Source organism: Pelobates fuscus, chromosome 6 (genome assembly GCF_036172605.1).
Source record: "Pelobates fuscus isolate aPelFus1 chromosome 6, aPelFus1.pri, whole genome shotgun sequence".
NCBI lineage: Eukaryota > Metazoa > Chordata > Amphibia > Anura > Pelobatidae > Pelobates > Pelobates fuscus.
In genome coordinates this window covers 81,081,026-81,107,706 of record NC_086322.1, presented here as the reverse complement: position 1 = coordinate 81,107,706, position 26,681 = coordinate 81,081,026, and the positions used below count along the sequence as shown (strand labels likewise).

Here is a 26,681-nt window from a genome sequence, read left to right as displayed (position 1 = left end):
ATTTTCCCCCTCCAGAATGTATATACACAGCTGTTTAATAAAGTAAATTATCTTCTTAAAATTTTTATTGGCTTTTAATTATTTGGTCATCTTACATTGTCTCAGATTTTATAACACAATAAGAATTTGTACATATATAAAATTTAAGTAAAACTTTACTCGCCACTGAAAATTTCCTACTGCATGCCCCTTGGCAATAATGTACTAAATATAACTTCATTGATGATGCGTGGAGTAATAGTTACCCATTCTCTGAAAGGGGTTAAGACCTGCACTGATTTGCGAATCAATATTAAAGGGACACTCCAGATCTTAAGAAAGTTTAGCTTGCTGAATAGCTTTGTGTGAAATGATTTTTTTCTCATTTTGCAAAAAGTGCAGATATCTATAAATGTACACTTTTGTAAATTAAGCCTTGGCTTTCAAGCAGACAACCGGTAATGTTACTTTCTAGTTTTGTTGGCTCAATGCAGCTGACTTCAAGAGGCAGTAATTGCCCAGAGTACCTGCCTTACAAAGATCCTCATTGAGCTGCTTTGGGCAGCCTGTGATTGGTCAGCAACAGAAAGTCTGGGCGGGGTAAGAAGGGGAGGGGTTGCAAAGGCAGCAGACAAGAGAACTGCAGGCTTTGCAAGCTGATTTTATATTTACCCCCAATGAAAAAGATGCATCATTAAATGCATGCAAGTTTTTTATTTTGGGGTACATCTACTAAACAGTTATTTTGTATTTGGGCAGTGGAGTGTCCCTTTAATCAAGTTGCTGTTCCATGGAAAGAGAATTGAGGTCTGTGTAACCAACAGGCGCCATATAGTTGCTACCACTTTCTATAGTAGTTCCACTCATTCTATGTGATGAGTGGAAATGCTGTTGAATTTCACAATCCTTTCCTGGGCTGATATTCGCTGGATAAGAATAGACGAAGGCTAGAATGAGATGCTCCTGATTGAAACTGCTATTTTTTACTGAGGGAGATGTCTTCCTGTAGCTGAGCCAGCCTCCCTACACTGTGACGTTAAAGAATCTTCTATATAATGCATTTAAAAAAAAAAGAAAGAAAGAAATGGGAAGCTCTTTTCGCCTTTTACATTCTCTTTAATTACATTAACATCTCTTTAATAAGGGGACCACCATCTACATCAGGCATAGGCAACCTTCGGCACTCCAGATGTTTTGGACTACACATCCCATGCAGTGGTGTCTCCAGGATTCATACTTTGGGTAGGGCACATAAGGGGCAAGGGACAAAAGTAGTTCCTCCCAGCACAGTGCCCCCTCTGGCCGCTCGTGGGTAAAGGATGGAACACAATTCCACAGGGACAGTGCCGCTGCTGCAGCTTGTGCCCCTGATTTCAATTGGGGTCGGGGAAGGAATATGGCTGCTCCCCCCCCCCCCCCCCGCGACACCTTCTCCCATGATGCTTTGCCAGCAAATTGGGTGTAAGAGCATTATGGGGGATGTAGTCCACAACATCTGGAGTGCCAGAGGTTACCTAGCCCAATCTACATGTTTGTGTTTCTGAACCTATAGTGTTCCTTTAATCAAATTCCTGTTAATCTACGCCCAAATGAATCAACCTGTCACATAAATCCTGGGTGGACAGGTTTATTCTGGTGCAACTGACCGGAATTTGATTAGTTTGTCACAAGTGAAGAAAAGGATTTTTGCACATATGTAGTTATTAGGTTCCTGATAGTGCTTGGTTCTTACTATTATTATTTTTTTTAAGCCTTGCACAGGAATCTTCTCCAAAAATTAAACTAGAAGAATCCTCTTGCCTTATAACTGTACCAGACCTAAAAACAACACCGGGCCTTGGGTAGCCAGATATCAAACAACTGAACATAAGAAGCTAACCACCAAATAGGCTTACTTGTAGAGTTAAAAAAAATCAAGTATACAGGCACTCTTTTATCCGTGTTTGGTGCTAAGTATCCAGGTGGCCCAAAAAAACCTCCTAACCAAAAATCAATAAATTATACTGCACTCAAAATTTTTTTTGAAAAGTTATATTTAATGAATAGTCGATTTCATAGATATTTCATATGTGTTTTAAATATATACAAAAAGTGTAAAAAATAAATAATCTAAAGCGAATAAATCCTATAGAAACCAGTGTGATTTCATATGAAAAAAGATCATAACAAGAGTTGACTCACTAATATACAGTAAATGTGGAACTCTGTAGTATCATGGAAAATTCCATATATGGAATATTTGACAAATGCTGACAAGGAAATATATACAATAATGGAAAAAATGTGTACACAAAAAAATGGAGAAAAAGAGACAAAACTGAAAAAAGAAAAAATGTATATACAGTCCCAGTGTGCACACACTTGTGTATTTTAGGTGGATCTCACCAATATATCCTGTAGGAGAAAAGTACAATTCCCAGTGAAGCATCCATACTTTAACTGACCAAATAAACGGAACTGTTCCTTTTTGTATTGAAGAAAGCTTCACATCCTTGGCAGATCCTTGTCAAATATGTAGAGAGTACTGGCTCTTGATATGGCGGGCGGCTGCGCGCTCGGAACCCTTCAGTTCCTTCAATGGCCCTGTGCAGGTAAAAAAAGGTAATGTATCCGTATTTATGTTGAAAATGGGCCCCCCTGCTTGTTCGCGCGGGTCGCGCCCGAATGACGTCATGACGCACCTGATGTCATTGACGTGCCGCTCCAGTGTGCGCATGCACATGGATCTCTTGTCCGCGCATGCGTGTCCCATTATATGTGCTCATATGCGCTATACTGGAGGCCAATGTGGCAAATTTATTATATATTAAATTATTAGGGTTATACAGTCCAAGTCCTATGCGGTGTGCTAACACACCTTTCAAAGAAAACAATTGCCACATTGCCTGCTTCACCCCAATCTTAAACAGGAGAATGTAAAAAATACAACCAAATAAGCATATATATAGAAGCAAAAAAACATAAATACAAAATACTGATACTGTTTTGTATACATATATAAAAACAGTGAAACATGAAATAGCCTGCAAATTATTGCAGGATATACAGAAGGGTATTATGGGATATTTGGCTACTCTCCCCTGTACCCTACCAAATATGTCTAAGGTACAGAGGTGCTTAAAAGGTAAGGTCTATTTTTGATATTTCTGTAGAAGAATACTATCTCAAGACAAAAATAGTTTTAATATTGAGAGACATCTTGTTATATGGGGTAGGGATGAATATTTAAAGAGCCTATTTAATACCCTTTCTCATAGTCATAAAGCTCGAGTCGTTTTTATATATTTGAAGAAATAGTATTGCAACAGATAATCAGAAGTTAGTGCTTCACTCCTCCCAAGGTTTGAACAATATAACGAAAAAAGGCATACTCACCAGCAGTGTAATGTGTGAAAGATGCCCATGGGTTCTCTTGAGTTGGACCCCGCTACCAATCGGGTTACGGACCAAAAATTGGTCAACTGCTTTAGAGATTTTTAAGGGATAATGGAGACAAACGTACCATATATGGACCAAATAGTACACTGTAAATATAAAGTAACATATTAGTCTTAGGAGACAAATGAAAGTACTCCCTAAGTAAATGTCTACGTCTCCCGGGGTCAGTTTATAAAAAATGTTTGAGGTCATAATCCTCGTTTAGACCATCCGGGTGTAATGTCTCCAAAGGGCTAATCCACTTTGTTTCTTTCCGCAGAAGTGCCTTTTGCCTATCTCCCCCTCTCCGTAGGGGTTTGATACCATCAATTACTTGAAAACGTAATTGATTAACATTATGGCCTGTTGCAAAAAATGTCTTGGTACTGGTTTCTCACATGTCCCTTTCTGTATGGCTGCTCTTATGTCCCTTTTATGCTCTCCGATGCGCTCTTTCACTGGTCTAATTGTCTCTCCAACGTAGAGCAACCCACATGGACATTTCAAAATGTAGACCACATAATCAGAGTTGCACGTATAATAGTCAAATATTTTTTTTTTTTTTGAAATTCTTTATTTTTGACGTGCAATGTTGGACACAAGCTTTGCCAAGTTGTATTGCACTTTTTTTTTTTTATAAACATAGAACTAGCTTTGCGCAGAAAGCTTAAACACATCAAGGTAGTAAAAACATGTAAGTTGTCAGTGCATTAGTCTGAATGCGTTGAAAGGTTAACAATTTAGTTGGTACATGGGAGCATTAGTATGACATAATTGACCTAACCTCCTTCAGCTAGCCTTTCCATCAGCGTGGTTACAACAGAGTAAAAGCTACTAGCAAGCGAATGTGACAAGGGAGGAAACAATCTCCGAGTCACAGTCGCTTTCTTTTTCGGTATAAATGAATTTGAGTAGCACTTATATATTACCAGTAATGCCTATCTACGCTATTTTCCGGTCTCAATATTGACGTGGTGTCATAAGCTAGGCACACTGTTGAATTCCAGTTGTAAGTTTTATTCTTGTCCGGTGGGTATGGGTGCGTTAGTGCCCGCTTTTGTGAGGGCATTAGTGCCAATAAATGCAGATGGAGAAATTAAGAATCAGGTTGTGTGATACCATGCTAGAGTGGCTGCACTCGAGTTGGTAGGTCTATTTACTGGGTTACGTGCCAGGTGAGTTACCTGGTGGTCATGTGTTTATATGCCGTGTGGTGGCTCATTTAGCTTTACCTAGCTGTACCTATTGGTGTGTAAGGGTTGGGTGTCAAGTTACCCGCTGTTCGGGCAGGCCTGTCTATGTGTCACTAACAGTTACATAACATTTACAGAGACCGTGCGCTTATCGCAATTCCAAGTAACATTCTGATGAGTAATAGCACATAACGTTGGCGTACAACAATTGTAAATAACGGCTGCATACGCCAGATACGGGAAACGGTTGCATAAAATGTATGTTGAGGACAATTGCCTATAACCGATGCTCAGTCTGGTTGCATAAGGGATCTACCTATAGAGGTTGCCCAGGCCTCATGTACCCAGAAGTTGCCTATTACGGATGGGTAGAGTGTTTGTGTTGAGACCGTTGGCTCCTAATGTTTGCCTGCTGTAGTAGTGTGGACCCCTTGCATGCAGTGTTTGCACTCCACGGAGTATCGTGGTGGTCTAGTGTCGCTAGGGTGAGCTGGAATGGAACTAATTACATGTAATGACAAGTAGTTTACCAGTGGTTAACCAAATATACTTGAAATCTATAACGTTATAAACAACGATAATGAACCTCTGAGTAAGTCCTATAGAACGTTTAGGCTGCGGGTGTGAGGAGCGGGCAGCAGCACACTCATCTTCGTCAGTCAGGGGCCGTGCTGGGGTGGAAGTTCAGTGCGCCTTTGGCCGGAGGAAGGTGTCGGCGGCCAGGTATGTCTCTTTAGTCAGAGTTCGTTCCGGTCCTGGTCTGGAGTATCTTTGAAAACGGGTAGCGTGGTGGGCAGTTCATCCCAAGTCCGGCGTTGGCTAGTCCAATGCAGTAAAGAGTTCAAGATGTGGCCGCTGCGTAGGCCTCAGTGGCTCTCTGTCTGGGTCGGAATTCCGCTGCATGTACGGGGTCAAGGCCTCGAGAGGAAGTAGGTGCCTCTTGTCTTAAGGAGTCCGAGGGGAGGTCCAGGCCTCTTAATGCTGCTGCAGCTTCTTGTAGGTTGTGTATGACATGTGTTTTGTCCCCTTTGGCAATAAGCAGTGAGTTGGCTGGGCCCCATCGGTACTGCAGTTGATGTGTGCGCAGTAAGGTGGTGAACGGTTTCAGCGACCTCCTCCATGCTAACGTTCCACCAGAGAGGTCCGCATAAAAGGAGAGTTCCATCCCCTCGAAATGGTAGGTTGGCTGACCTCTGGAGGCTGCTAGTATTGCAGCTTTATCTCTGCGGTTTAGGAACTGAATCACCACGTCCCCAGTGGCTGAAGCCGGTGCCTTTGCTGGTGTCTGCAATCGAAATATGCCCGTTAGCTGGGTCGCTTTGGCCGTTTTGGGGGTCAAAAGTGCCGTTAGAAGCCGCCTGGTGAAATGTGGAAGTTCAGCTTCTGTTATGTCTACAGCTACTCCCCTGATTTTCAAGTTGTTCTGGCGCCGCTTATCTTCCTGGGCGTTGAGCCGCCGTTCCGCGAGGAGACTATGTTGTTTAAGCTCCTGGACCGCTTGCTGCAGCTCTTTGATTTGGGCCGCTTGGGTGTTGGAAGTACTTTCCACTACTCCCAGTCTGCTTGACAGTCCGCGTAGGTCGTCCCGGATTGCGGCCACCTCTGTTGAGATTTTCTGGTGGTGGTCCGTCATTAGCTTGCTAATTGCTTCCATCGTGACCGGCGTGGAAGTCGCTGCAGGCGGTGAGGGTACCTGTCTTGCCGGCGATTGCCTCTGTGGTATCGGTAGGTACTCCCCCTCCGTTTCATCCGACATTTCGTCGTCGAAGTCCGAACAGCCGCCGTGCAGAGACGCCATGTTGGGGCCTGGTGTGTTCAGGGCCTGCTTCCAGAGGTCCCCGATGCTCATGCCCGGCCGGGGTTTGTCGGGCTTTTGTTTTTTAGTCTTACGGCCCATGTGGATCAGGTGAGGTAAGTGGTCCCCCCGGTGTATGTCTGGGGTGTCGTAACCCCCTTTTTTCGGTTGTTTTTCGTTTGTTTTTCCGTTTTTGTCTCGGAGCTCTGCGGCCATGCGTCCGATCGCTTCAGTGGTTAGACTCCGCCCCAATAGTCAAATATTTTATATGACCTACCTGATCGTGGGTGAAGAAAACATTCGCCCCTGATTATGCTGTTGCAATGTATACAGTTCAAGCATGGGTGAGTGCCTTTCTTCGGAAAAAAATCTTTTTTGTTTTTTATTGCTTCCTATATCTGAATGTACCAGTTTGTCTCTCAAGTTCTGTGCTCTTTGATAAGAAAACAGAGGTGGATTCCTAAACTCATCTGGTAAATTGACATCACCCTCAAAGATGTTCCAGTGCTTCATTATAATTTTTTTAATATCATAACTATGGGGTGTAAATGGTGAGATAAAAGGTATTATCTCTGTCGTGTTCCTTGTGCTGATAGGGTTAAGCACCTTGTCCCTATCCATGTTTAAGACCTTCCTTTTATGTTGTTCCACTAATTCCACTGGGTAGCCCCTATGTATAAACTTATTACACATAAATTCCATCCCGGGGTTAACCTGTTCTTCTTGTGAGATTATTCTTTTAACTCTCAAAAGTTGACTGTACGGTAGACCATCCTTTAAATGTTGTGGATGGTAACTGGTGTATTCCAAGAGATTATTTCTATCCGTGGGCTTAGTGTAAATGTTCGTATGTAGTTTATCCTCAATAAGATGTACTTGGGTATCAAGAAATGGAACAGTTTCCCTATCACATGTCATGGTGAACTTAATATTAGGGTCTAGAGAGTTCAGTTGGTCAAAGAAAGTATCCAACCGAGCTCTCGTACCCCCTCAACAGACGAATATATCATCAATAAATCTCTTCCACGTGAGACATTTCTCAAATAATGGGGCAGTATATATGTGTATTTCTTCTAATCTATTCATGTAGATGTTGGCATATGTGGGAGCTACATTTGAGCCCATCGCAGTCCCTTTTATTTGTTTATATTATTTATCTTCAAAGAGAAAATAATTATCTGTCAAGACAAATCGCAGTACATTCAATATGTATGTCTTGGTGTCTAAATGCGTATTTAAAGTTAAATCCTGGTCCATTGTCCACTCTATTGCTCTGAGTCCACCTGAATGGTCTATGGCTGTATATAATGATTGGACATCTAGAGTAACCAGCCAAACCTCTGTTGATTGTCCAATAATGAGGTTATTAATTAGTTTCAAAAAATCATTTGTGTCCTTAATGTAAGATTTTTGTTTCGGTACGTACTTGATCAAGAATGTATCTAGAATCGCGGCTGGTGGTTGTAAAATGGAATCCGTACCGCTAACTATAGGTCTACCTGGTGGGGCTTGCAGATTTTTATGAATCTTAGGGAGAGTATAGAAAACGGGAATATTTGGATATTTTTTATACATATATTTATACTCTCCCTCAGTAATAATGCCCTTCTCAAGGGCTTCTTTATTCAGTCCCTACAACAAATCTAATGTAAGATTTAAACAAATACCATTTATTTATTGAGGGGATTTCCAGATTCAACTATTCTTGCCATTTAGTTTTTAATTAACCCCTTTTTATGCCCTGGAATCATGTGTACACCATTTTACTAGTTAGAAACAGTTTGAAAATGGTGCCCTTTCTATTGTAGGCAGTCTGTCCCCGAGGCAGACAGAGTCGGTGCTGCTGTATGAGTCGGTGATGGAATCTAAAGATTTCTTTTTTGGCTCTGTGCATTTGGGAAAATGCAAGTGAGGAACAGATTTGCAGCACTGGACCATCTGGCTACAGTGCACTCCCAGCTCAAATGGTAAGAAGGGAGAGGGGGGTCAAAGATAAATAAGGAAAAAGAAAAAAATCTGTCTTTATTATATATAATTTTCCTTCTTCACTGTGTGAGAGGCTGGGCACAAACACAACCTCCCCACATATAATACTCAAGCTTGCCATAAACAGAGCACGTTACCACCACAAGTAGAACCACGGATACAGGAATACAGATACAATAAACAGGCTTGCACTGCTATAAGGTCCACTGCCATGGGGGAGGGAGTTGATTTAGCCGCAATCCAGCGCCGGGCCAAGCTCCCAGTTCCGACTTCCATCCAATATCAACTGTGCAGTGTAATTACAGATTTCTCATAGAGATGAACTGTTTCACCAGCTCAAAGCATGCAATCTCAGCTGGCGAGGTGAGGGATTTTTTTTTTTTTTAATAAAAAAATAAATAATGAAAATACAAAAGCAATGGAGGGAGCACCCCCAGGGATGGGTGAGCTAGCTTCCCCTTGCAGGCAGAGGGAGATACAGAGCCGGATTAACATAGGGGCTGATGAAGCTGCAGCTCCGGGCCCATGCCCATGCCCATTGCTCTACCGATATTGCAGTTATACCGGCAATACAAATAACAGCATTTTTTTCAGTATAAACAGAGATTAGTCTGCATTACCAGCACCAGCCAGTATGCCAGATGTGTGCGTGGAAAGAGGCAGGGCTAGGAAGTTACAGCATATTACTACATCTCTCTACTCACTGATCCGTGGGGGAGCAGCTACACATCACAGAGAATCCAGACAGCAGCTCCCAGCCTGCAGAGACAGCCTACAGCTCAGTGAAGTGAGGGATGAGGTAAAGGCTGCAGGAAGATATGGGACACAGGCAGACCGATGGGGATGCTGAGACACGAGGACACAGACATTAGGGACACAGCCAGTGTTCCCATGTCACCCAGTGTCTCCTAGTGACATGGGGACACTGGGAGACATGGGGCACTGAGACACTGTGATACAGAGTTTCAGTGTACCATAGTGACATGGGGAGACCTGGGAGCAATCCATCTATACAGCAGAATCAAACGGTAAGTAGTTTTTTCGGTGATTTTTACAGAATTTCCTTTTTATTTATATCATGTGATATTATGCATACATAATTAGTTATGCAAATTAGTAAGGCCTGTATTTTTTTTTTCTTTCTCCAAGAAAGGTGGAAACCCTAACTACTCTTCACATACTCTTGCTTAAGTATGGAGACTTAAGAGGGATATATGGAAACAAAACTTGTGTGAACTAGCAGAAATGAAGTTCGTTAACGTAATGCTGACTTTGGTCTAACACTGTGGCATGTTCCCTTTCTTCTACACTCACTATATCCCCCTTATCTCTGTCTCAGACTGTATACCAGGAGCTTCTGTCTGCTAGTAATACGGTAAGGAGAGGAGTGGATATGTGAGTGGTAGGAGACAGTCCTTAGAAAGCATAGAGCGAGCGCATCGCTACATGCATTTATGCCAAGCTCAGGATGCTGTTGGCCAGCATGCATGATTGGTAGGCAGCCTGACATGCATTCATGCCAGGCTAGCCTTCCAATTCTTTTGGCAGACACGCCTGCTTTTTGGGCACGTTCGTCCCTTTCGGGAGTTCTGGTTACATGATCCGCGTCAGTGGCCCATTGACTTCCTGCTTCACTGGACATTGCTGTTAGGGGGTATGATTTACTTGAAAGATGAATGCATGAATTAGAGAGAAATTAGCATATTTTAATAGAATCTGAATTTTCTTATAGCTGCATCCTGTGAATTTCCCTCCGGCAACATTTCCATAAGATACATAACGCTTGAGAGGTATGACTGTTTTAGTGATTTTGGTCGATAAGATTCTATACTTAGGCCCATCATAACTGTTAGCACCAGGCCCACTGGCTCTTAACCCCTTAAGGACCAAGCTTCTGGAATAAAAGGGAATAATGACATGTCACACATGTCATGTGTCCTTAAGGGGTTAATCTGGCCCTGGGGAGATAATGTCTGTTGCTAGCGTGCTGTGCTTGCGGACATCAGACGTCAAATATGCACAGAGTTGACATTAGGCTGCATATGGCACATGTACTGGGTGTGCGACTAGCCCCCAGCACACAATTAAAAATATATCTGCTTGAAATGCTGTACAATCAGAAACACTGCACTTACTGGATCTCACCAAGGCCCCTTCAAATCACTGAAGTGGTCATGATGGTTGGAGTAACACTTTAACTATAGGGCAAATCTATTGATCATCCAAAACATAGACTGTGAAGCTTGAGTTATAACGTGTGAGTAATATAGGATTTTGGAGAGGCTACTATCAAAGTTCCAACATAATCTCAGTGGAGCAGCAGGAAGAAGCTGTTCCCAAACTCTGAGTTATTAGGAACATCCATAGAAATATTTGTCAGCCCTTTTTCCTTAAAGGACCACTGAAACTAGTATTATAGTTCAATTCCAGTTTAGAATTAAATTACGAAACGCCATTCCATTGGCTTACTCTGGGCTAACAGAAGTTGCATGCGTGCTCCTCCTCTATTCTTCAGATCTTACATAAGAATAGCTGTATTCCCGAACGCTAGTAAAAGCACTAGCATACAAAGCAATAGCTTCAGAGGCATCTCAGTAAAAAGCCTCTGTTTCATTATTTACCTGTAAATAAACTGGAAGTACCTTCTGGGAAAAAAGGGGAGTGGTTACAAAGGCTGCAGCCACACGAACTGCAGGTTTTACAAGCTCTTTTTAGACATACCCCCAATGACAACATGCAAGAAAATAGAAATGCATGTCTTAATTGGGGGTATAACATGATCTACTAAACAGTCAATTTCCCTCCACCTTTCCCATAACTTATTTTTGTATCACATTAACAATCAAAAACAGTGAAACAAAATTGTAAACTGTTTTTAAGGTTTACAATGTGTAATTTATCATAAACAAATAGCCAGGTAAACCACTAGATGCATTATGATTGGATTATATGGTCCCAAAGTACTGAAAATGAGACAGATTAATTAGAAAGTGAGAGCATTGACTGACAGCTCTATTTCACGTGGGTTACAATGATTCATTTTTAAATGAGACTACAACGTTTTGCCCACATAGCCATAGGAATACAGGAATGGTCCCAAAAAAAATTACACTGATGCTCTTTCCCAACAATGTGAAATTAAATAAGAGGTGTAGGTGGGTAGGAAGGAATGGTATGGGTGTAACTTAAAAGGCAAGTCCTAGAGGGCCACTATAGGCACCAAAACAACTTTACCTTAATGTGGTGGTTTTGGTGTATAGATAGTGCCCCTGTGGGCTCACTGCTCAATTATCTACCTTTTAAGAGTTAAATCACTTCCTCCCTGCAAGTACACAGTTCCAGAGAAGAGATATTGAATGTTTAAACTTCCTTTATTGAAAAGTCTGTTTAATTTAGAATTCCTTATCTCCTGCTTTATTAATAGCCTCCTCGAGCCTGCAGAAACCCCCTGTGTGAGATAAAAGTTCAATTTACAGAACATGAGCGAAAAACCTTCTAAATCTAAAACAAAGGAGGTGTGTCTAGGGCTGCATAAACAGAAACAAAAGGGATACTTCAGAGGTATGATCTAGACACCAAAACGGCTTCATTAAGCTAAAGTTATAAAGGACAGCAATAACAGTGTGGATATAACCGTGTGATTATTCCATGGGTATCAACCGATCTAAAAAATGATGGTGCCGTACTACCACATTTATACACATGCCCCTCAGTATTAACACGGTTTTTGTTTTCATTTACATCTTCTCAATAATAGGGGAATAAAATAGCAAAACAGTTTAAAATGTGGTTGTGTTTTTTTTTTCTTGTTTTTTTGTTTTATTTGTTGCACTATTTCCAAACATACCAAACCTCTGTCAAAAAGCGTGGAATGTACCACACGTATGCAATTTAATCCATTATTCTGTTACTGTTCCTTCAAAATAGGCAGCTGAGTTACTGCAAATGGCACAGACCTACACAATGTAGAGAAACCATAATTAATAATAAAAATAAAAAAAATCCTGATACAATTACTTAAGGGTGATGAAATTGACAGAAAGGCCAAGAGATGAGTAAGCAAATGGTTATCTAAACAAAATGATCAAATGCACTGTTCTGTTAAACACAGCGCGGTCTAAGAGGAAGATCCTTCAGCAGTGGTTAAAAATGGTTCAAGGAACAAAGTAAGCAACACAACCACTACAAGTTAGTGCACTGGTTATGGTGCTCGGAAGCTATGGGTGCAGTCCCTCTTTCTCAAAATGGTTAAAAACGGGGTTCCTTTACACCCAAAGCTCACCAAGAGTCAATTCAGCAGCACAAAAGATGTTAACAGTAATTAAAGACGTGAATACTGTTAACCTACAAATATACTTTGGCATTCTAATTAAATTGGCAGCAGAGAAGATGGACTTTGTTTGCTGAGTGACATCCTACTTTATCATTTTTTTCAAACCACTTGGAAATCAACTATTCACACTGGATAGCGGCTATATCTTTACTATACTGGAATGTTCCTTTAATCGTTCCAGGAGTTTTAGTTTTGCCTAACTATTGCCCACCCCTTTTAACATTTTATTTTGTGGCCATACGGTGGTATCATCCTATGGGCAGATTGTGTCAGTCATTTAGTTGATGCTCTAGTTTCAGAAATTAATGAAGAAATTATACCTGCTTCTTCAAAGTCAATTGATCCTTCCTGTTAATCCTGATCTGCTGCAGTGTTATTACAATCAGAAAATGATTGTACATTTTACTGCAGATGATGAATGAATGAGTGAATGCTTGTTGCAGATGTGAGCTGAGCATACCATCTGCATAAGCCAGGTCTCTCAATGGCAGTTGCTTTGTAGCCAGTTTTAGTCCAAGTGTCTTGATCTGACTTGCCAGGCTAGAAGTATCTGTGACCAGTCTGGTATAATGCCAAACACATCGTTCAATAATTGCCCTGTAAGGTTGGGTGCTGTATATATACTAAGTGGTAAAAGTTTTTTTTTTTTAAATTAAAAAAAAAATAAAAATAAATAAATATAGAAATAAATCCGGCACTAGAGCATTGATGAATATCCAAATAACGGTTTATTAAAGAAGAAAGCCTACAATTTTTGATTTAAATAATTGGCTCATTCAAAGTGCGTTGTAAGAGCAATTGCCTCCCGAAGTGCTAATATTGCCAGAACCTTGACATTATTTGGTGAGTCAAGGTTTACTGCCCATGGTTAGAACATTGTGACATTCAGAACATTTGAACAAATTTGCTTTCTCATTGATTGGCTCCTTCCATTAAAATCCAATGTTTGGCTCTAGTCTAGTGATTGGAGCTTTATGTAAAATATCAGGTTCCATGGAAACAGAAGTCTCTCTGAATTGTGGGTTAATAAACCGCCCAAGTATGACATAATACCCACAAGGGGTTGGGGAGCAGAGAAGATAAGAAAGAGAAGAGGGAAAAAAAAAATCCATTTGGACACATCAAACTTAATATACTACTGAGGAATTGTAGTGAACGGAACCAAATTCATTAGTGTGTATGCATGCAATCCACGGGCACAAAAGATGTTTGGTTTCAACAGTAATTAAGATGATGACTGGCAAAACTGATGGCTGTGACTCCAAAAAATAAATAAAAAAAAAAAAAAGGATACCCTCATTTGCTGCTGGAAAAGGCGGCCGTCACTTCTCCTCCAGCAAAGGAAATTAAACTAGAGAATTCAACAACATACAATGGTTTATTCTTCTGCTGATTGATCGCCAAGTGTTTTTTTTTTTTTTATACAATATTAAGAAAAAAAAAATGTAAATCATACTCCTCCCCCTTGTTTTGCAGCCGCTGTTTAATTTACATGATTATTAGCTTTATTTACAGAGCAGTTTCTTTCTTTGTCCGTCTCCAGAATGGTCTACGTAGCATTGTCGGGTGCCTTTTTTTTTTTTCTTTTTCTTTTTAATAACAGAACCTATGCAGAATCCTAAAAAATAACAGATGACGTGCTGTTCGGGATGGGGTGAGCGGGGATCAATTTAGGCATCGATCTCAGTTACTCAGGAGTAGTTCTGTTGCCGTTTCTACATCCCATGCTTTTGACGACAAGGCTGCTATTACTGCATTCTACAAAAGAGCACGAGAGATCAAAAGGTAGAGTTAAAGATATCTTACAACAGAGCACACACGTACACACAAACTGTGGACCTCTAGCAAGACCTGCGGTTTTATTAAACTGGGAGATTATGTGATAGCAAATTGTAGGCCATCACAGCGCAGACTGCTATCCAGTACCTCTTACTTTATTTTCTCAGTTTTAGAAATCCATCCTTCCCCATCCCATCACTGGCTCATATTGAGCACATGCCCTCAGAGCCATCACTGGATTCTCTACGTTAAGCCTAAGATTGGACTGCGGGAGACCAGCAATGGATGGAAATAATGAATTGCAGAACCTAGAAAGGCTAATATGCTAACCTAACTAGCATAAAGTTTAATTACAATGTCAAATCTTTACATTTGTAGCGAGTGACAAATGGACTGATAGGCACACACTTAACCCCTTAAGAATCCATGATGGAATTATTTTGTCATGGTTGTCCTTCCCTTAAAGGGAAACTCCAGTGCCAGGAAAACAATTTTGAGAAAGAGTTTTCCTGGCACTGGAGGTACCCTCTCCCTCCCATCCACCAATCCCCGGTTACTGAAGGGGTGAAAACCCCTTCAGTCACTTAGCTGAGGCAGCGGCGATGTCCCTCGTCACTGTCTCCTCCTCCGCGCCTCCTTCTGATTCCGTCGGCCGGTGGGGGAGACTGATCCCGCCCACCGTCCGAGGATACCTAATGCGCGGCAATGCCGCGCATGCGCATTAGCGCTCCCCATAGGAAAGCATTGAAAAAGATTTTCAATGCTTTCCTATGGGGAAATGAGCGACGCTGGAGGTCCTCACACAGCGTGAGGACGTCCAACGACACTCTAGCAAAGAAAATCTTTGCTAGAAATCAGGAAGTTCCCTCTAGTGGCTGTCTAGTAGACAGCCACTAGAGGAGGAGTTAGCCCTGCAATGTAATTATTGCAGTTTATAAAAACAGTTTATAAAAACCGACCTCCAGGCTTTTCTCCACTTCGGCTCCTCCTGAAGTTTTATTTTATTTGCCCTGCTTGGGACGCATCCCCAAGCAGGGCAAATCTGGTCAGTGACGCTGGCTTCGTTTATAAAAAACTGCAATAACAACAGTTGCAGGGTTAGGAGTAGTGGGAGTTGGCACCCAGACCACTCCAATGGGCAGAAGTGGTCTGGGTGCCTGGAGTGTCCCTTTAAGGACCCATGATGGAATAATCAGGTTTCTCTGTCGGTAACAGAAGAGAGCCCCCCAAGTGTCTAATGATACCTGTCAGCTGAGGCCAGAATTAGAGATTGATGAGCTGCATACAGCCCTATAGGATTTAAATATCCCGATGTTACAACTCAATTGATACCTGGTACTACCCTATGTAGCTGGGCCATATAAACTGTGAGTGCTGCATACAGATCTTTAAATCCTTTGATGTCAATGCGGCTGAGCGTGATAAGCCACGATGACTGCAAGTCTGAGGGAGACCACCAGGGTTTGAAATGATCCTGACAGGGGAATTCACCTGATGACATCAGAAGAGAAATCCTATTACTATGGTTAGGAGCAAGACGACTATGCTCATCATGCTCTGTTCTCTAAAAACAAAAAAAAAAACACCCCAACAAACTACTTACTTGAAATCTCTCCCATTTACATTGAATATACCATAATATACATGATGCATTCAATGTAAAAAAATCAAAAGATTTACGTACCTTTTTGTCAATTTCAGGGACACTGTGCCATACCGACCTCCAGGCTTTTCTCCACTTCGGCTCCTCCTGAAGTTTTATTTTATTTGCCCTGCTTGGGACGCATCCCCAAGCAGGGCAAATCTGGTCAGTGACGCTGGCTTCGTTGCCAGTGTCGGAACGGAGTGACGTCAAATTATTCCACTGCTATACTGCCTAGTTGGTGCTACTAGCGAGTTTCCATAGCAAACACAGTGCATGGGAGGAGAGCAGAGGGTTCTCCTGTGGGAGTTCTGCTCTCCCTTGTCAGTCAATGCATTGGTGTAACCCCATTTTAGTTAGGTTTTTCCTCCTAATCTATAGATAATATCGTATTCTCAATCTAATATGCATAAATTGTTTGGGGCATGACAGGTACTCTTTAAGATTACGGTTTGGTTTAGGATTGATACTTTCCAAAGGTAAACATATGGGGTATTGTTATACTTGGGGGATGTTGCTGACTACAATTTAGGAAAATTTTATCAGTGTGTATGTAAAAAACAAAAAAAATACTACAAACTTTTAAAAAAAATGGTAAGCATTTATGGAGTAATGTAAATAGGTGAACTACTAAAATGTCCCAAAATGCACCATAGATCATTCTTCAATTTGCCATAAAAAATAAATAATGGAAAGCTATAAATAAAGCCCTGTATTTCCACAAAATAAAGGGGCCATTTTGTACTCCGCAGATTATAGCTGAGCACAATTTGATGATTGTGATTTTTATTACAGTAGCACATATCAAGTTTAGATAATATACCGCTAAATTGCAATGTGCATGTAAAAATACAAAACAAACAAAAAACACCATGACTTATATAGAAACTGGTGAAAAAAAGAAAGCACATTAAAGCTAAATGTACAACATACGAGATACCCTGGAGGTTATTGTTCACAAATGGTGGACCTTTGTGGGTTAATGTAAACAAACTGCAACAATGCCCAAAATTAAGACATAGGCAACATAGAATATATGTTGGTTCAATAAATGATAAAAAGGGAAATCTGGCATTTTTACGGTGTGTTAAACTGCACATTGCTTTGCTCCTTGGGTACAAATGAAGTAGACTGAAGCTTAGTAGGTAAGAGGTAACAACTTACCCTATCAAAACCCATGGCACAAAGGTTCTCTATTTTTTTTGTATATTCCGGACTAGTAACTGGTGCTCCTGCGTACACGTGTGCCCAGAGTCGAGCCGTCTGTTTAAACATGTCAGGATTTTGTTTATACTGAGGGGGGAAAAAAAAAAAAATATCACTGCAACACAATAGCAGATATTTGTGGGGACATGGCATGTCCACTTCCCTGTATAATTGTTCAGAGCCTTCCCCCGCATTATTAGAGCCCCCACTCATGAGTGTGTTAATAGGTTTCCAACCCACCCAAACCCAATGGTATTGTAATAGCCCTCATCCACTGACCACATAAGGATATCCCCTCACCCTTTTTAACGCCCATGATGCCCACAGGAGGAGATTTAGGGAAGGAAGAGGCTAGGCCCTCCTGTTATTTTACAGGCTCTATATGCATGAAACGGGGCCTTTATAGTGAATAACTAGTGACTGGCAATGGTGGTTTAAAAACCCCCCTTATAGTAATATACTGACTTTCACTAGGCTATTTTTAGTTTGCTAGTTCTTTTGCTTTTTTTGTAACTATTTTCACTGAGTTTATTTATTCTTTAAACTATTTGCCAGCAGGCAACAGGAAATCTGGACAATAGATAGTGTAAACAATGTCCAATTTGTTCCCTTTACACATCCAGATGGTTTTGCCACATTTGGTATGGGGCCATTAGGAATAAGCCTGCATATAAACAGGATTGGTCACATTCCGAATAGCAGGACCATAGCTATGAAAAGGTGTCAGATCAGTACAGCATTTCATTGACAATCCAAGTCAATGATATAATTTTGTAGCCAATTATACAAAGGGCCACTCATACATGCCTGTGTTAAAGGGTCAGGAATCACCTTTAGAAAACTCTCTTATTCAAAAGCTTTAGCTTTGAATAAACGCATTGCTTCACTCTGCTGGCTGAAAATAAATAAACAGGTAAATATGATTTTTTTTTTTTTTTATGGTTACCTGCATCGTCGCCTTTCTTATGCTTTCCACACCCACTGCAGGGGAGACACTGATCTAACCATTCAGTGTCTATCCCTAAGAATGCTAAAAAATGCATTAGGCATGCCTGCAGATTTATATACGTGCAGTTTGAAAAGGTTTCACCTTGCAACATTCTGACAGGAGGAAAGAGAGGGGATGTGATCAGTGTGATCATGCAGAGGGTGGAGGTAACAAAACACTCTAGCTGAGAGGCGTGCCCAATAATGCAATCCCACAAAGTTTATAGTAAGTTTAGAACATACTTTTTAAAGTCTTTCTTGCTTTATTTTAATTTACTTAAAATCAACCAGTAAAAATCATCATTTGAGGTTTATACCCACTCTGTATATAAATAGATCATTCATCTTGGATGTGATGAGGCTAGATTACCTGATTTGCCACCACTGCATCCTGTGGGTCATCTGGTTCTGCTGCAGCCAATAAAGCTTGCAATGATAACAACACTGTTCTTAAAGTCATAGCAGCAGCCCTGAGAGACATTGTTAGGTTAAAGCATACATTAAAACATACATATAAACATTGAGGCTGCAATGCATTCTCTACAGAGAATGTGTGGGTATACGCTTTATAAAAATAGAAATAATAGTTTTAATCATCCTTTGTAACGTTAACTGGATGTATAGAAGTTCTCCAAATAAAGAAATGTACAGAGGAACAATCATCATACATGTTTGGATGTATATCATGCTAGTGATTTTAAAAAACACAATGGAATTCAAAGTGTTTGTTAGACTTGTGAGCCTTGTAATGAAAATGTACCCCTACTAAAATGCAGAGAGTCCAATAGAGCAATGTAAAGAGTACAGACTAAGCTCTCACTCAGTCCTCCTTTTAACACGTCCTATTGATGAGAAGCTTGCCACACTATATGACTGCAGCTCAATGCAATACATTTCAATAAAGAAAGTCATTCACATCTTCCAACCATGAACTCACAAATGTATTTATAAAATATTTTACCAAGATGGATACATTGAGATTTCTCTCATTTTCAACTATGTCCCGGGTCCACAAAACATTGCATTATGATACAATATTAAAAAAATTCAATATACAAACTATAAATATATATATATACACACATATATAAATTTAATAAATAACAGGTAATAAACATTCAACCATGACAGGTGCATTCGGTGCTGAAGTATATTGTCCTAGATCTCGTAAAAGATTTTAGATTGAATGAAGGTTTGACTGTGTCCCTGAGGTTATTCCATAATTGCGGTGCTCTGTAGGAAAAGGAGCATCGAGCCACTTTACTTTTGTTTTGCGGTATATTGTGCTAGTACTGGATCGGAGGTTATAGGAGGTGGGGACAGCCGGGGAGAGCATTCTACTCAGGTAGGGTGGGAGCTTCCCAGAAATGCTCTTATGCACAAGGTTGGAAAGATAAAGAGTGCATCGGGATTCCAGCGATAGCCATTTTAGTTAATTTAACATGTCACAATGATGGGTAAAGTAATTACATTCTAGTACAATTGGCAGAATGAATTACATAACGTATTAAGTTTTTTTTAAGGTGGGTTTGCGGTGCAAGTGCATACACTACATCCCCTACATCCCCATAATCACTGACCTGCGTTAGCATATATTGCACTGTTTCCTTACTGTGGGGTTTAAGCAGGATTTGTTTCTGTACAGGGCACCTAGTTTTAAGTAAAGGTTTGAAGAGCTGACAGCAGTCTGCACTTTTAAATATCTAGGTATGTTGCTAGACACCAATCTATCCTTTTGACCTTCACATCTCTTTAAACCTTTACTTAAAAGTGCAGACTTCTGTAAGTGTGCTATTTGAATTTGTTCTGATACACCGTTGTTGATTTTGTAGTTTACGTAATTTAGGTACAGTTCCAAAGACCATTGTAACAGTTTTGTCAGTGTTTAGGAAGAGTTTGTTATCCGCTATCCACTTTTTTACCTCTGTGAATCGGTTTTGGAGCATAGCCTCAAGCTGCAGTAATTTGCGTTTACTAGTGTAGATTACAGTGTCGTCTGCATACATGTGTACAGTTGAGGATTTGCAGATCCTTTATAAATAAATGTGAATAGCAGGGGGGCGAATATGGAGCCTTTGGGAACACCACACAACTGGAAGAGGGAGGGAAGCACGATCAGAAATGGACACATATTGCAATCGATCTGAAACATACGATCGAAACTAGGTTAGTGGACGATAACCAATGCCTGAGTTTTTAAGTTTTTGCAAAAGAATGCCATGGTCTACTGTGTCAAAGGCCTTGGCAAAATCAAGGAAAATAGCTCCCGTTAAGTCTCCTTGTTCCATGCCAATTTGGATGTCATTTCAAACTTTTAAGAGGGCAGTCGAAGTTGAGTGATTTGGACGACAGCCTGATTGATCAGGGGTCAGATAATTTGATCGTTGATAATATTCACATAATTGTGTGGATGCATTTTTCCAAGATTTTTGACAATACAGGGAGCAATGATATTTGGCGATAGATACCAAAGTATTGTCACCACTTTTATGTATAGGTACAACTTTTGCAGTCTTTCAAAGTTTGGGTATGTATCCGGACACCAGGGATTCATTGATAAGGGTAGTGACAGGTTTAGCAATTGCTGGTGCACTGTGCTTCAGTAACATTGCTGGGATTTAATCTGGCCCACACTGGTTTTAAATTTTTAAATTCTTAAGAGGTTTACCAACGACACTAACAGGCACAGGTCTAAAATTGAATTTCTCTATATGAGAATTTAAGATTTGGCAGGGCCTGATCTTATTTGTGGTCTGAAAATGAGTGTCATTTGTTATCTGAGCAACCAGGGTGGTAGCACATCCAACAAAATATTTAAAGGCATTTGCTACATCTACGGGGTGTTGCAGTGTTTGGTTGTCCATTTTGACAGTTGAGGGTTGGGAGTGGTTTGTGGGGGTTTGTAGGCTATTTATGATTTTCCAGAAGTTTCTTGGGTTTGATAGGTTGTTAAAATTTTCACTGAAATATTGGGCCTTTGCGATTTTTGTTTGTTTTGTGCATGCATTTCGCCATTTGCAAGTGATTGCTCATGGAGCCAGTACGCTTTAACTTTGACCACAGTGAATCTCTAAACTGGTACATTTGAATGAGGTCATCTGTAACCCAGGGCAGGTGTGTCCCTTTTATTCGCACTTTATGCAGAGGGGCATGCAAATTCCAAACACGCGAGAGCTCGGACTGAAGAAATGCAATTGCAGAGTCTAGATGTGGTATTAGACCTAATCTGTGCCATGGTATGTTCTTGATATTGTTTAAAAAGGATTCAAGATTAAATGTTTTGAAAGACCTGGTGATTATAATCTTGGGAGGGGATTAGGTGGCCTTTATTTTGCGTATGCAGTACACTAGACAGTGGTCACTGAAACTGTTAGGGAGAACGCCCACCTCCTGGATTCTGTCAGGACAACTGGAGAGAATCCAATCTAGCAAGGTATGGTTCTGGCTTTTAATCTTATTGCGAGTTGGGGAGGAAATTAATTGTGTTAGCTGCAAAGTCTTAAACAGCATACATGATTTAATATTTTTAGGATTCAGCCAATCAGTATCACAATCTCCAAAAAACAACAGTTCACTTTTTTTGGTTTTGAGCTACAGTTTCACTTTGTAGTTAGAAAGGGAGTGCACCGGAGAGCTAGGTGGGCGGTAGATTCCAGCAACAATGATAGTTTTAGTGAAAAGGGATCTCAATTGTGCCAGGAAGGAAATCAAAGGCAGAAGGGGAGTTATAGTTTTTTAAAGGAGTAAATGTTATGGACTTCGTGATCATAAATAACAATGCCTCCTCCTCTCTTTGCTCTGTAATTTCTAAAACATGAATAACCCTGTATTGCAATGTCGGGGTCTGGTATTTTAGTCATTAACCATGATTCTGAGAGCATAATTATCGCTGGTTTGTAATGGGAACACCAGGCTTGCAGTGCACAAAAGAGAGGCCTTTTTGAGTAGGGAGATTAGGACTAGAATTAGATGGGGGAATGCCACACAGACATTCATGAATTTATTTTGCATCATATAGTTGCAGTACATACACATGTTTTTCTTTACTGGAATAAATAAATGCATAAAGCCAATACACAAGGGGAGCATTACTCCGTAAAACATTAGCGGGACACTATAGTCATCAGAACAAATACAGCTTAATGTAGTGGTTCTGGTATCTATAGCCTGTGCCTGCAGGCTCTTCATTGTAAACACTGCCTTTTCAGAGAATGAGGAGTCACTGATCTTAATTGGCCTGAGTCACTCTCAGCCAATCAGCAGTGGCACTTCACACTTCCAGTGGACATTGCCGCTGGAGGCAACTAAGGGGTTAAACCATCTGAGAACGGTTTACCCACTTGAGGGAAGAGTGCCTCTAAGGGCCTCCTGGCACCATAACTTCATTTAGATGACATTGTTTTGGTGCCTCCAGTGTCCCATTTAGGAAAGGTTACCATACATGTTAAGGAGCAGTACGCGTTGCAAACAATGCCTTACCATTGGTCTTTCAATATATCCAAACAGATGGCTCCTGTAACAGAACTAATATTAGGGTGCCAGATTTTGGTAATAAACCGCACCTAAAATACAAAGAAAAAAAAAATCCTCTTCAGTAAGTGGGAAAACTAATAATTTTTTTAGAACCAAGTTGAAGTAAATCAACAATAGCCAATAGGTGGCTCCCCAGCTGTAGAACTACAAACTCCACAATGCTTTGCAACCTCTTAAGAATAGCAAAGCATCATGGGAGGGAGTTCTAGTGCTTTAACAGTTGGTGAGTCAACTCTTGAGAGAAACATACGGAGGGAAAAAAAAAAAAAAAAGAATGAATCCTGTACTTTTACACAAGAAATGGGTCATCCTTACATGCAAGGAACAGCCTTGGTTTATATCATGCCATTCTAATATAGTTTGTCATTAAACGTACTTACAGTGCCCATTTAATAACTCAAACATCATTCATCTTTTAATCAACACTTCCCAAAGCTAGTTGTGCTGCTATTTTTTAAAAACACTGATAACTAAAGATGTTCAATAGTTCATTTTAAGCGATCATCCTCATTAATTTTCCTGACTGTGTAAGCCCAATTTTCTTTCAGAAATATGTCTACTGAATGCAGGTAAAGAATGTAATTGGATTCATGTATACATCATAAATAGGTTGATGAGAAAATCTCCTTGTAAAATGGTCACTGCAGCCACCTGGACACATTTGTGAATTTGAAAAATCATAAAGGTACCAAATTACCTGTATTAATCTGCCCAGATTTTCAAACAAATAAAAACATTGCGGCAGGTAAAACCTTTAGATTCCAACAAGAAGCATGCAGTTGAAAGCCTGGTTACCATTGCACAGAATACAACCACAAGCTCTAACATTTGAATAGTTCCCGAGTAAACCATTACAATGCACAGAGAGCTTGCCAAGTTCTACGAGTGTCTACACACAGTATTAACAATACATCTCTCATAAGATTGCAAGGGAGAACACGGATTGCTTCTGCCACTTTACTTGCAGTGAACTTAGCAGCACAATGTGAGATTATCTGCAAAACATAGAATTCAGACATGCACCCTTCTGACACATTCTATTTTTTAGAATGTTTCTTTCATGTATTATGTGAATAATGCATGACAGCAGGGTACCAACTGGAACATGGAGTGCAGTTTGTAGGATGGAGACTTTTCTTCCTCGTTTAGTTGCAACATAGATCGTGTGTGCTGTGTGTTTATGGAGCTCACGTACCTTTGGTGGGTTAAATGGATATGTTTCTGGAATTTTGATTTCTAACTGATATCTTCCACCTGCAACAGAAAATACAAGACCTCATTGTCAAAAATAAAATGAAATAAAAAACAATTCACAGCCAGGCTTATTGAGACTGAAGCATAATATTTCAAAATCAGATTATTTTTCATATTATTGTTAAAAATGTAAACAATGCTTGCAATCTTGTTGAGTAACTAGAATATCAAACTATAATATTTTAGTAGCAAACAAACTACAATTTGTTTTTCTTCACAAAAAAGTCTGAACATTTTTGGACGTTACTGCCCTCCCAAAACCTTTTACGTCCTTGAAGACCAGGATTAAAAGCCAGGAATGCTTCTAGTTGAAGATTTGCCACAGCTGCACAATATCTATATCGAAGGTCTCCTTGAAACCTGCTTTATATAGGTATATCATCCATGACCACCAACTGAACAGCTAATGCATAGACCCCAATGCACTGAACATGCATTATGAAGGAATGACCAGGAGGTGAGTTACTCTACATGCAATGAATTCAGTGTTTAACCTTTTTATATATATATATATAAAAATAGGAGAGGAACAGCGCTACAGTACTGATCACATGGGGAGAATAGAGCTGCACACCTGAGGGGGAAGGGTAACCCTCAAACCCTTTAAAGAATGGAGAGAACAGGATACAACAAATACAGGGTGCGCTAAGTAGGACAATGAGAGATAATAAACAAAAATAATATAAAGAGTCTCTTAAAGTACAGCAAAGACCTGGAGTGTATACTCTTCAGTTATTGCTTTGAATCCTCAGTGGTAAATATGAAATACAAAGGCAAAAATAGAGACCAATAAATAGTGCAAAACCGTTTTAGGAAAGCTGGATCACAAACAACATATAAGTAGAGAAGTGCCAACTCTCTTTCACAATTATAGCTCTCCCAATTGTAAGTTGGCACTCTTAGGACCTCAGTGTTGTCTTTAGTTGCAGTTAACCTACGTTATTGCACCATTGGGTTTTTCCCCCTTTTATGTATTTTATATGCTGACGCTTATCTGGAATGCTGTAAGAAGTCTTGAGGATACACCTCCAAGTGTCCAGTTATATCCTACATGTGGGGAGTATTAAATACCACTGTATGCGGTTTTACCTAGAGCTGGGCATAGCTCTTTAAATTGTGAGTTGGCACTTCTCTACTTCTATGTTGTTCGTGATCCAGCTTTCCTAAAACGGTTTTGCACTATTTATTGGTCTCTATTTTTGCCTTTGTATTTCATATTTACCACTGAGGATTCAAAGCAAGAACTGAAGAATATACACTCCAGGTCTTCGCTGTACTTTAAGAGACTCTTTATATTATTTTTGTTTATTATCTCTCATTGTCCTACTTAGCGCACCCTGTATTTGTTGTATATTGTTTAAAACCTTTTTATGGTCAATAATGAATACAAACCAATGTTTTCCATCATGTGCCTAAACTAGGAACACTTTGGTGTAGTAATGTCAATAAGCGCAAACTTGCTGTCCTGCTACCTAGTCAGATCATCTGTGTATCCAAATGAAACAAAATGGAGGTTGCGCTAAAATAGCCATAAAGGTCCACTGTAAACAAACCAGGAAGTGACATATTATTACTCTTTGAAGGTGCAATAACAGACCAGCTCCGCAACCATTTAATGTATAATCCAAAAAGAAAATTGTCCCGCATACATCAACAGGTGAGAAAGCAATCCAGATTTACTTAGAGCCACACAGCAAGCTCAACAACAAGTAACTTTTTACTGATTATTACGGATTGGTGATGTGATCCATCAATTGACCACATGATCAATTAGCATCCTTTATCAATCCCTAGTTGCACTTTTCAGTTTGAACTGGAGAAAGGCCTATTGTTGGGTCAAATTGTTGTTTATCTTGTCAGTGGGTCCTCAATAAGTCTGGAGTGTGCTAGGCATTCTTGTTTTTGGATTCGATAAAATATACAGGGGTATTTCTAACAACAACAAATCAAATATGGCATATCAGACTGAATATATTTAGTAAAATTTTAATGACTATTTAAGAACATTTTATTTACATTATATCTGTCCCCAATACACAAAAATATAGAAGCCCTGTCTAGAGTGTTTTAAGGTGGTCATTTATTATGATTTGGAATAGGCTAATCCAGTGTATGCTCAGGCTTGTTTTGGTATTAATAAAGTGAAAAATCTCAGAACTGGAGATCAGAGTATCTAGTTTGGCAACTAAAACCTAAGCAAAGAAAAATTGCTGCTCACACTACAATGCATTCACTATTACAAACATTAAGCAGAAACAAAATTTAGAAAACATGTTTTCCTCCACAATGCATTAGCCATACATGGGTCATTTGGATTGTAGATCCATTATTACATTTTCTCATTCTGCACCATCAAATAGAACATTAAATAAATACATATTTGAGAATAAAAGTGAATGCATTTCTAACTAAAAGATTCCATTCTACTATTTTTTTTTTTTTTTTTAGAGAACACTACTAGGTACCTGCAGAATAGAAGTCACTGTGATTTCAGGAATGGAGACATCGTCCGGTAAGAGAAAGTAAGTAAACCACCTTAAGTAGGTTGCAGAATGTATATTGTATGACATTATCAAT

At 40.0% G+C, this 26,681-nt stretch overlaps 1 protein-coding gene across 1 annotated transcript in view; it reads right to left on the bottom strand.

The window, feature by feature from the left end:
• Positions 1 to 13,412: 13,412 nt before the first annotated feature.
• UBE2K (ubiquitin conjugating enzyme E2 K) overlaps positions 13,413 to 26,681 on the bottom strand; it is a 30,121-nt gene continuing 16,852 nt past the window's right edge. The window contains exons 3-7 of the mRNA XM_063457880.1: positions 24,046 to 24,104; positions 22,797 to 22,879; positions 18,688 to 18,787; positions 17,289 to 17,417; positions 13,413 to 14,461 (exon numbers count right to left, since the gene is read on the bottom strand). Of these exons, the coding sequence (XP_063313950.1) occupies positions 14,387 to 14,461; positions 17,289 to 17,417; positions 18,688 to 18,787; positions 22,797 to 22,879; positions 24,046 to 24,104 (446 nt within the window). The 3' untranslated portion in view covers positions 13,413 to 14,386. The remainder of the gene's footprint in view (positions 14,462 to 17,288; positions 17,418 to 18,687; positions 18,788 to 22,796; positions 22,880 to 24,045; positions 24,105 to 26,681) is intronic.